Genomic DNA, 10,724 nt, shown 5'->3' with positions numbered 1-10,724 from the left:
GCCCCTAATATAATAAAATGATTAAAATATAGATGTAATATCAGCTCTAAATGTGTATCTATAGCCTTAATAAAAATAGGCATCTTCCAATAAATAAATAAAAATAAAAAGGCTCGGGCACCACCGACCCAGATCTAACTGCCGAGGTCTCCCGTTCAATCCTGGCAGCTCCAAGGCCTTCCTCTCCTCAGGGCCCCGTTGCCAAGGCAGGAAGTGCTGCTGGGGCCGGAGCTTCCGCTGGGTGTACAGCTTGGGCCGGGCCACCCGCCGTACTCCCAGGGACCTTCCCACGTCGCCCCTGCAGCACTTTCACTTCCCCCAGATACCCAGGTTCAGCCCCAGCACGTGGGAGGTGGAAGCACCTTGGTCCTCACTCTAGAGGAGCCAAGGTGGGGGAGGGGAGAGTCAGAGAATAAGGGGGACAAAAGACCCAGGGGGAGAGAGTGACAAGAGGGTGAGGATGGGGGTCCGAGACCCAGAGAGAAGAGGAAAGAGATGGAGAGAGATAGAGATCCAAAGACCCAGAGAGAGGGGGTCCGAGACCCAGAGAGAATGAGACAGAGACGGAGGTGGAGGGAGGGGATGGGATGGAGAGACACAAAAAGAGGTAAGACGCAGAGAGGGAGGGGCCCGGGAGCAGGCCAGGTAAGGGACCAGAGTGGGAAGCAAAGGTGGTTGGGCTTAGCAGGCCATGAAGTCAGCGTGTCTGTGAGGTCGGCCTCTGTTCAGAGCCAGTCCCCAGGGGGTGGGGGGTGGGGGTGCCAGTGCCCAGAGGAGACAGGAAGGAGCAGGTAGAACAGGAGTCCCTGCAGGTGTCCCAGGCTCAACCATGGAGCCTTGGGAGGAGCCGCCTCGTGCGTCCTTGGTGCCCACTGATGCCAAGGTCCCACAGGTATTAGTTTGTGTGTTTGTGAGACAAAGCCACCCAGGGGAGGAAGGAGGGGGTGGCGCCCAACCCCTGAAACTTCCTCTTTCTGAGTTGTTCTTTTCTCTCTCCCTCTCTCTCAGCCTCTCTCTCTCTCTCTCTCTTTCGGACTTGGCCCCCCGCTCTCTCCTTTGGCCCCGTCAGGCCCAGCCGGCCAACACATCCCTGCCCCGTCCCTTCCGGTGGTCTCCCCACGGTGGTCTCCCCACGTCTAGGTGAAGATGTCTGCACAGGGCAGCTGCCTCAGTCTGATCAAGTACTTCCTCTTCGTATTCAACCTCTTCTTCTTCGTGAGTTCCCCCGCCATGGCTCCCCAGGCCTCTGGCCCTCGTCCCCGCCGGACACCCCCAGACCCCCACGCCCCTCCTGGCCCTGCCCACCCACCACCCTTCTCCTCTCCTCTCCCCAGTTCTTAGGCAGCCTTATCTTCTGCTTCGGCATCTGGATTCTTGTGGACAAGACCAGCTTCGTGTCCTTTGTGGGTGAGGAGGGGGCCCCAGTGGGTAAAACACTCCGGTACTAACCTGGGGAGGGCCTTGGTGGAACAGCATGGTTCTCCTCTCAAACAACTGCCAGGGAGTCACCCCGGATCTAGGCAGGGTCCTCTGGAGCCCAGGTCCCTTGGCAGGCCCCAGGTTCAGGTCTTCTCACCGCTGCCACCACTCCTCTTTGAACCTCAGTGTTGTCCCTCTGGTACATGGAGCTAAGAGATCCAATCGGATGGCTGAAGGCAATAACAACAGCAGTTGCTGTCCCAGGACTTCCCGTGTGTCCGTCCACCTTCCTTCCCCTTCTCCTGAGGTTCAGAGGAGGAGTTGTTTGGCTGGGTGACACGGGCAAGGAAGGGGGGCATGTACAGAAACCCTATTCTTAAGAGTAGAGACATAATAATAAATTCATAAGAATCCTAATAGCTTAACCTTAGTTAAGTATTGACCCCCGTCGGGGACAAACAACAGATACGTGGGGGGAGGGAGACAGCGGCGGTATCAGATAGGAAAATCATTTGATAATTTATAATTTAGCGAGGGTTTGGGGGGGTGGGGAAAAAAGAGGAGGCAAAAAAGAGAAGCTGATACCAAGGGCTTAAGTAGACAATGTTTTGAAAATGATGATGGCAGCGTATGTACAAATGTGCTTGAAACAATGGATGTATGGATTGTTGTAAGAGCTGTTAAGAGGCCCCAATAAAATAATTTATAAATTTTTTAAAAAAGTATTTGCCCTGTGTTAAGGAGCGAGCCCCAGTGGGTAAAACACTCCGGTACTAACCAGAAGGTCAGTAGTTGGCACCTACCAGTGGCTTTACAGGGGAAGGTGTGACCGTCTGCTTCGGTAAAGATTTATAGCTTTCATATTGACGTGGAGATGATTGAATAACCCTTACTGATATGAATGAGCTATTGAATTGTATGATATGTGAGATGCCTGCCAATAGAATGGTTTTTAAAAATACTGACCGCCTAGGAAACCCTATAGCAGCGATTCTCAACCTGTGGGTCATGACCCCTTCGGAGGTCGTCGAAAGACCCTTTCACAGGGGCCGCCTGATTCATAACAGTAGCAAAATGACAGTGATGAAGTAGCAACAGAAATAATTTATGGTTGGGAGTCACGACAACATGAGGAACTGTATGAAAGGGTCGCAGCATTAGGAAGGCTGAGAGCCACTGCCCTATAGGGTAAAAAGCCCTATAGGATAAAAAGCCCTATAGGGTAAAAAGCCCTACAGTGTAGTTCTACTCTGCCTTCAAAATCCCTGAGTAGGAATCCACTCACTAAGAAGGGGGGCTGTCTGTCTGTTCGTTGGGCCATGCATTGGTGGCCTGATGAAACACCTCCTCCCATTTGTCCCTCAAGACCATCGATCCCAGGGAATAGATACTCTCTAGGCTTCCGGGAAGGTCAGTGGCCAAGTGATGGTCTGTCACCAGTGATGGAACTGAAACCGTTAGGGATGAGGAATAAGAGGGAAGTGGGACCGGGAACCGGAGAGCTGGGAAGAGCCTCAGAGGGCAGAAGGGACAGAGAAAGGGAGACAGAGCCTCAGAGAGAAGGAAGCACAGAGCCCCAGAAAGAGGGGCCGAGTCAGAGCTGGGGAGGGGGAGGGCAGAAACCCAGCCAGGGGAGCCCCAGGAACTCAGAACAGGGCTCTTGGGTTGCTACTCCTGACTTAAAGTGGTAGAGTCCGTGGCAGCAAGGGCACCTCTGATTCACACCCCCTGGCCTCCGTAGGCTTGTCCTTCCTCTCCCTGCAGGTCTGGTCCAAGGCCCTGGCTATCTCTGGAATCCTCACTATGGGCCTTGCCCTCCTGGGCTGCGTGGGGGCCCTCAAGGAGCTCCGCTGCCTCCTTGGCTTGGTGAGTAGCTGGGCCCCTTGGGCCTCCTCAGCCACCTCCTCCCTCCCCCTGGTGAGTCTCTCCATCCCCAGAACTATGCACGGACCCCCCGGGGGTGGGTGGCCCCAAATCGCGACTCCGCAGTCCCCGTGGCCTGATCTCTCCAACTCGGCCCTGCCACCCCAGTATTTCGGGATGCTGCTGCTCCTGTTTGCCGTGCAGATCATCCTGGGGATCCTCATCTCCACGCAGAGAAGGCTGGTAAGCGGTGGCTGGCATGGTGGGGGTGGAGTGACAGTGCCTGGAGGGAGGGAGACGGAGAGAGCGGCCCAGGCACAGACAGGAGTTGCAAGAGGAGAGGAAGACAGGGAGAAACAGAAAGACAGGTGTACAGAGGGGAAGAGAGTGACAACCAGAGAGAGACAGGGGTGGAGACAGACTGAGCTGCACAGAGGCAAAGATACCAGGACAGGGACCCAGGGACCCCGAGCTAGGAAGAGAGAGATTGACATCAGAGGGATTATCAACTGAAAAATGAAGCGGGCAGGGGGCAGACGACGACGACCACAACAAGGGCAACAGTGAGAGAAGCAGAAAGTTCTGAGGAAGCTTTGACTGGGCCCCATCCAGGAGATTCTGACTCATAGCGGCCCCTGGGGGTTGTTTCAGAGACTGTAACTCTTTACGGAGTAGAAAGCCTCCGCTTTCTCGCGCCGGAAGGCCGGTGATTTTAAACCACTGACATTGCGGTTAGCAACCTAATGCATGATCCACTAGACCACCAGGGGTCCTTGATGACGAGTTGGGGGGAAGGGAGTGTATTTTTTTAAAATATTACTGCTATGGACTCAGTTCTGAGTATTAGTGACCCTGTAGGACAGGGTAGAAATGCCCCAGTGGGTTCCAAGGCTGTGACTCTTTATGGGAATAGAAAGTTCCTATCTTTCTCCCACGGATCGGCTGGGGGTTTTGAACCGCTGACCTTAGCAATCGTAATAGGAGCCTGGCTGGGACAAGCAATTTGAGATCAGCTGCTAGCCCCCAAAGGCTGGTGGTTCCAACCCATGCGGTGGCTGGGCGTTAGGAAAGATCTGGTCGCGAAAGGTCACAGCATTGCAAACCCTGGGAAGCAGTTCTACTGGGCAGAGTCCAGGGGTCAGAATGCAGTGGAAGGAACTAACGAGAGCGAGTGAGAAACCGCAGGTAGAGACCCAGCCAGTTTTCTATTCACCGAGGAGCCTGAGCGGACACCGAGATGCCCACGGGGTGGGGCGCCCTTGGGGGCTGAGACCGCCGTGGAGGGAGAAGGCAGGCCGGGCGCGCAGTGTCGGGGATGGGGGGGCGTCGAGGCGGGGCAAGGAGGCCGTTAAGGTCTCGCCTCGCTCCTGGCCTCTCAGCTGGAGCGGAAGGTGGAGGAAATGGTGCTGGAGACCATCCGGAACTACGGGGCCAACCCGGAGGAGACGACCGCAGAGGAGAGCTGGGATTACGTGCAGTTCCAGGTGCCTGAGCCCCTGCCCCACCGCCGCCCACCGGGAGCGCCCCTCCAGCTCGGGGACCCAAGCCTGACCCCCCTGCAGAGGAGCCTCCAGCCCGCTTCCGGCCCCGCCCCCTGCTCCCGCCTCACTAAGCACTCCCCCACCCCCCACGCCCTCGACCCACGTGGCCACAACCTGTGGTCCCGTCCCTCCGGCTCCCATCCTCCGGCAGGCCCTGCCCCCGCTTCCGCTCCTCTGACCACAGGACCCCCGCCACTTAGCCCCATCCCGCCGGCTCTAAAAGCATGACTGGCCCCACCCCTGTCTCCATTAGATTTCGCCCTGCACCCTCACTGCCCGCCCCCAGGAGTCTCTGCCTCGCGTCCACCACACCAGCCCCAGGTCCCTAACGAGACCCCACCTGACTCGACCCCGCCCCCATCCTTAAATCACCTCCTGCTCCAGCCCTAACTTGCCTCCACTCCCCGCCCCACGTGGGCCCACCTCCCAGCCCCAGAACCCACCTCTCACGTCCCGACCCCCAGTCCCAAAGAGACTTTAGCACCTACCCCGCCCCCCACACGGGACTTCTCCCGAGTGTCCCGGCACGGCCACCCACCTGTCCAGGACCCGAAGTTGGACCGCAACACCTAGTCCCATGCACTACGTGATTCCATGCCCTCTCCCAGCTCCAGGTCCCCATGGGTTCTCTTGTCTCTCTCATCACCCATTGAGCCCCACCACCACCCCCCGCCGACCTCACTGCCCCATCCGCGTCAAGGCCTTACACCCCTCACCCAGTCCACTTGCGCGCACACACACACACAGGCACACACACGGGCCTGGCCTTTCTGACAACCGCCCCTCGCTCTCAGCTCCGCTGCTGCGGCTGGAATTATCCGCAGGACTGGCTCCAAGTGCCCAGCCTGAAAGGCAACGAGTCGACGGGGTCCCGCGTGCCTTGCTCCTGCTACAACGCTTCGTCGACCAACAACTCCGCAATCGCCGATAGGGTCTCCATCCCCCAACTCAGCCGGCAGGGGCCTCTGACGAGACCCAGGCGCAACACCGACCTCTGCCTGATCCCGGCCGACAGGCACATCTACCCAGAGGTGAGGTGGCGGCGGCTGGAGAGAGGCGGAGACTCCAGGAGGCGGGGCGTAGGCGTGGGCGTGGCCCGCGTGAAGGAAGGAGCCACTCGCGAGAGGGAGGGGCGGGGCCGCATAAGGGGGCGGGGTTTCCTGTCTAAAGAAAATGGGCTGAAAAGCCAGGACCTTGATGCTGAAGTCTTACCTCACTTTGGACGTGTCCAATCCGTGGAACAGGACCTCACGTTTGGTAAAGTCCAGGGGCAACGAAAAAGAAGACCCTCAAGGGAATGAATGAACACAGTGGCCGCAACCAGGGCCTCAAACATGAATCATCGCGAAGATGGCGTAGCAACGAGCTGTTTTGTTCTGTTGTACCCGGGGTCACTGTGAGTCGCAAACCGACTCAACTGGCACCTAACAACCACGAACCGAGTCCAACCCAACGCACTGCCATCAGCGACCCTCTAGGACAGAGTAGAAGTGCCGCCTAGGGTTTCCGAGGCGGGAAATTACGCAGCATTCTGCTCCCACGGAGTGACTGCGGGATTCGAAGCGCCAACCTTAACCTACTGCGCCCCGATGTCTAGGGAGAGGCGAGCTTCTAACGGGAGCAAAACTAGTTGTCCTGGAATTAACTCCCATGCGTGACAACCCCACATGGACCAGGGGGGTTTCAAAAACTGATTTTTCAGATTACCAGCTAGCTTTCTGGCTGAACTCGAATTTTCAGTTTGACCCAAGGACCCAGAGCCCTGCTCTGAAATGAAAGGGTGAGGACTAATCCCATCAGGAATCCTGTGATTGGTTAACCGTTCTCTACCCTCCCCAGGGCTGCAAGCAGAACCTCAAGAAGTGGCTGCATAACAACCTCATCTCCATCGTGGGCATTTGTCTGGGCGTCGGTCTACTCGAGGTGATTTGCCTTCGCTATTCGCTGGGGGCCCCCATAAGCCCTAGATGGCCCCGCCCCAATTGCGCTTAAAGGCGCTCCCACCGCGCCACACGGGATGGGGAAGGGACGGAGATCCAGCCTCGGTGAGCTGATTGGCCAGACGCCGGGAGGCGGTCCCGCTCCTCCATACTTGGCCTCCATTGGTCCTACTCGGTATGCCAGCCTCCAGCTATTGGCCGATCTCCTCCCCACCCCCCTTTCATCACAGGTGAGTGTGCTGGGGTTGAGCCTGCTGCTACCACGCAGCGCGCTCCCTGGCGGGCAGAGGCTGTGGGCTCTGGGAACCAGCGGCTGGAGCCCTGGAGCCAGCCTGAGCCCTGACCGCGGTGGCATGATTAACAGCAGCGGACGAAACGGCAATCCACGGGGTGGCCGGGGCATGGCAGATGCCTGTCCCAACTGGGGAGACAAGACCTTGCAGGGCAAGCTCCCCATAGCCCTGGGGCCGTGGGCGCTCTGGGAGCTAGACGCGGAGCAGCAGCGCGAGCCAGGGAGCATAGGCGCGGAAGTGGAGATGGAAGAGGGTCCAGAATAAAGGAGGGTCCTTAGCACTAGCTGCAACCCTGCACTGGCTCCTGAGCTCGCTCCTTCCCAATCTTACCTAGTGCAGATCCTTAACTCCCAGATCTCCCACCCCACCCGCGCTCACCATGTCCCTGTGCCCATGCCCTTGGCACCCGTAACCACTACCCCATTCTCCTCTGACTCAACTTCCCCCAACTCTGCGGTGGCACAAAATGTGGCCTGCCTGATGGCTCTGTGAATTAGATGTTGGACTATTAACCAAGTTGGTGGTTCAAACCCACAAGCTGACCCAGTGGAGGGTGAGGCTGTCTGCTCCCGTTAAGGTTTATTCCCGCGGATCCCGCGTAGCCTCCCTATGAGTCACAATCCACTCCATGCGCAGGGATTTTTCTTTTTGTTTTACGAGATGGCACAAACCATTACCTGCTCAAGATCACCAGCGGAAAGGTGGGCGTTTCGAAGCAAGTCATTTCTGAACGTAACGACCCTCTAGAACAGAGTAGAACTAACTACCTTTGTGGGTTTCCAAGACTGTAGCTCTGTATGGGAACCCAAAGTCTCGTCTTTCTCCCGCGGAGCAGCTAGTGGAATCGAATAACTAACCTTGCACTTAGCAGCCTAACCACTGCCCTACCAGGGTTCATCTTCTGCACGCAAAATAGCCCTAAAGGACCGTCTTTTCTGACAGACACCTGCCCCCCACCCCAACTTGGCTCAGCTCACCTAATCCTGCCCCGCCCCCCTTGCTCCCCTGATTTGTCACCCTGAGCGCCCCCTTGAGTTCTCTGACAGAGTTTCCTCTCTCTGTAGCTGGCCTTCATGACGCTCTCGATATTCCTGTGCAGGAACTTGGACCACGTCTACAACCAGCTCAGGCAATACCGTTAGGCCCCGCCTCCATCTCCTGACCTTGCCCCCGTTTCTGATGCCTTGTAAATATTTGTTTATTCCCTGGTGCGCCCCTCTCTGGCACTGAGCCCGCCGCTGCCACCTCATTCCCTTGGGGACCCAGATGTCCTGCCTGCCCTGAGCTGCCACGTCTCCCTGGGGACCCGGGGCTTCTGGCTATATCAGCTTTCTGTGCCCAAAGACACATCCGGTAGCCTACCACTTTCCCTGCCAGGTTATTGTCTGCCCCAAACCCCAAATAAATCCCCCGCGTCTTGGTAAAATAGCTTTATATTCTATCAAAACACAACCAACACACTTTGGAGGTTGGGGGGAGCGGGTGGGCCACACCGCCTAGCCCACAGCTCATGTGGAAAAGGGGGAAGGGGGGGTTGAGATTAGAAAGCCACACTCACCCCTTACCCAGGCTAGAGCAAGACCCTAACACCTATGTATAAATAGCTTTTGTTATATTAAAACAAAAATAATAAGATTTTCAGGGCCCACCTGGCCATGCTCCTGCGCCGAGGGTTAACCAATTTTCCGTAAAACACATCAGAGTGAAGGAGAGAGGGTGTGGGTGTGGAGGGTGGTAGGACAGGCAGGGGTGGTAAGTGTAGCTGTTGGGGTGGCTGTGAGGGTTCCCTTGAGTTGATTCCAGGTGAGAGTAGCTGGGACCCTCCAAAACAAGGTGGGGGGTGGGGTTTCCTGTCAAGAGGTTGAGAGGGGTCTCTCACCCCCCATCCCCAGCCCCTGATGCTGTAGAGCAGTGGTTCTCAACCTTCCTAATGCTGCGACCCTTTAATACAGTTCCTCATGTTGTGGTGACCCCCAATCATAAAATTTTTTTCGTTGCTACTTCATCACTGTCATTTTGCTGTTATGAATTGGGCGACCCCTGTGAAAGGGTCATTCAACCCACAAAAGGGTCGAGACCCACAGGTTGAGAACCGCTGCTATAGAGTGACCTGTCCTTTCAGACACCTCCCGGGTGAGATCTCGGTATGGAGGGTGGGGGGTGAGGGGGTGGTCGATCCTTTCCTCTCAGTCCCAGCCCATTTCCATCAAGACCAGAGAGCAAAAAGTAAACTCCTAGGTTTGTGGGGGCGGGGGGCCCAGGCTAAGTCCCAGTCACTTAGGCCTCTGAGGCCAGCCCCTTTCATCACAGCCCCCTTCTCAAAATGAGGAGCAGGGCAAGATCTGGAGGGTCCTGTCCGAGAGATGGGGGTCTTTGGGGGGCAAGTCAGTCCCTGACCAGGCGGTAAATATGGTGCTGAGCTCCACGCTCACTCGTGGAGACTTCGAAGACGTAGGCAGTGCACAGTAGCAGCTCCTGCGTGTCTCTGTTTGTCACCACCTGCCGGAGGGGCCAGAAGAGAGGTCAGGAAGGGGCCCCTGTACCCTCCCAGTGCATCCTGGGAGATTCAAGTTCTCAGGAAGTGGTCGATCACTACCATGTCGTGTGACCCCCAGACAGACAAGATCCCCACCTGGGGGCAATAAGGAGTTAGGGGCTGTGATGGTGGTCCCCATTACACCCCACTCAATGTCCCCACCATGCCCCAGGTACAAGGGGCTATCCACCAGCTCATGTTGTCCAGTGAAAGGGACACCCACGTTGCCCCAGTTCAAGAGGCTCCTCCTAGATCACTTTCCCTGGACCAAAGGGTACCCATCAAGTAGGGGCCCTGTGAAGGAGCTCCCCTGAGAATTTCCTGTAGAGTGTCTTGCAGGGGTGTCTCAGGATGAGAGGCCAACCAAGGGTCACCACGGCCAATTCTCTGGGTAAGGTGGTCCCCTAAGTTGAGGGTCCTCCCTGGAGTCCTCCTCATGTCAGTTTCTGGGTGAAGAGGTCCCCTAGACTGACAGGTGCCTATCACATCATTATTTTATTTTATTTAGAGAGGAGTCTCCCAGAAGCTGAAGAGTCCCCCACACCATTTCTGAATAAAGGGGTCTAGGGGTGGGGCCCAAGCATGTCAGTTCCCAGATGAAGGAGTCCCAAAGGTTCCCTTGGGGGTTCCCATCATACCAGTTGCTGGGCCAAGGCATCCTTTAAGCTGATGGGTACTGTGGGCATCACATCGGTTTTCTGGGTGAAGGGGTTCCCTAGGCTAAGGGTTTGCTGTGGGATCCCGACCATCTACCAGTTCCAGTTGAAGGGGCCTCTGAGGCTAAGGATCTACTGTGGGGGACCCCAACACATGAGTTCCCCTGGGGATCCTTAGACTAACAGTCTGCTGTGGGCGCTGCCCTCCACATCCTGTCCCCCTGGGCTACCTGGCCAGGCCCAGTGACTCACCTGGAGGATGGTGAAGTTCTCCAGGACACTGTTCATCATGTACCGCTCGGGCAGCTGCCGCAGCTTGTGCAGAAAGTTCACCAGGTACTCGCACATGGGCGAGCGGAGCAGGCGGTACACGAAGCGCCCGTCCTCCAGCTGCGCACGCTCTGTCTACACCGCCAGGGAAGGGGGGAAGAGGGAGGGCAGCAGCTGAGGCAGTGAGTCGCCCCCGGGGAGCCACG

At 56.9% G+C, this 10,724-nt stretch overlaps 2 protein-coding genes across 4 annotated transcripts in view; one reads left to right on the top strand and one right to left on the bottom strand.

The window, feature by feature from the left end:
* The first annotated feature begins 1,066 nt into the window (after nucleotides 1-1,066).
* Nucleotides 1,067-8,482, top strand: CD37 (CD37 molecule). The gene is made up of 8 exons (XM_004710430.2): nucleotides 1,067-1,215; nucleotides 1,335-1,407; nucleotides 3,161-3,285; nucleotides 3,451-3,525; nucleotides 4,662-4,766; nucleotides 5,618-5,854; nucleotides 6,663-6,746; nucleotides 8,121-8,482. Exons 1-8 carry the CDS (start codon nucleotides 1,147-1,149, stop codon nucleotides 8,196-8,198), a joined length of 846 nt encoding a protein of 281 aa, XP_004710487.1. The 5' UTR covers nucleotides 1,067-1,146; the 3' UTR covers nucleotides 8,199-8,482.
* A 603-nt stretch (nucleotides 8,483-9,085) lies between these two features.
* TEAD2 (TEA domain transcription factor 2) overlaps nucleotides 9,086-10,724 on the bottom strand; it is a 20,343-nt gene continuing 18,704 nt past the window's right edge. For all 3 annotated transcript variants that reach the window (XM_004710431.2, XM_004710432.3, XM_045292846.1), the window contains 2 exons: nucleotides 10,501-10,653; nucleotides 9,086-9,555 (listed from right to left, as the gene is read on the bottom strand). In XM_004710431.2, coding sequence (XP_004710488.1) covers nucleotides 9,442-9,555; nucleotides 10,501-10,653 — 267 coding nt within the window. In that variant the 3' untranslated portion in view covers nucleotides 9,086-9,441. The remainder of the gene's footprint in view (nucleotides 9,556-10,500; nucleotides 10,654-10,724) is intronic.

Source organism: Echinops telfairi, unplaced genomic scaffold (genome assembly GCF_000313985.2).
Source record: "Echinops telfairi isolate 266 unplaced genomic scaffold, ASM31398v2 ScPeMD7_655;HRSCAF=1070, whole genome shotgun sequence".
Taxonomy (NCBI): domain Eukaryota; kingdom Metazoa; phylum Chordata; class Mammalia; order Afrosoricida; family Tenrecidae; genus Echinops; species Echinops telfairi.
Note: the sequence above shows the minus strand (reverse complement) of the source record. Positions and strands in the feature narration are given on the sequence as shown.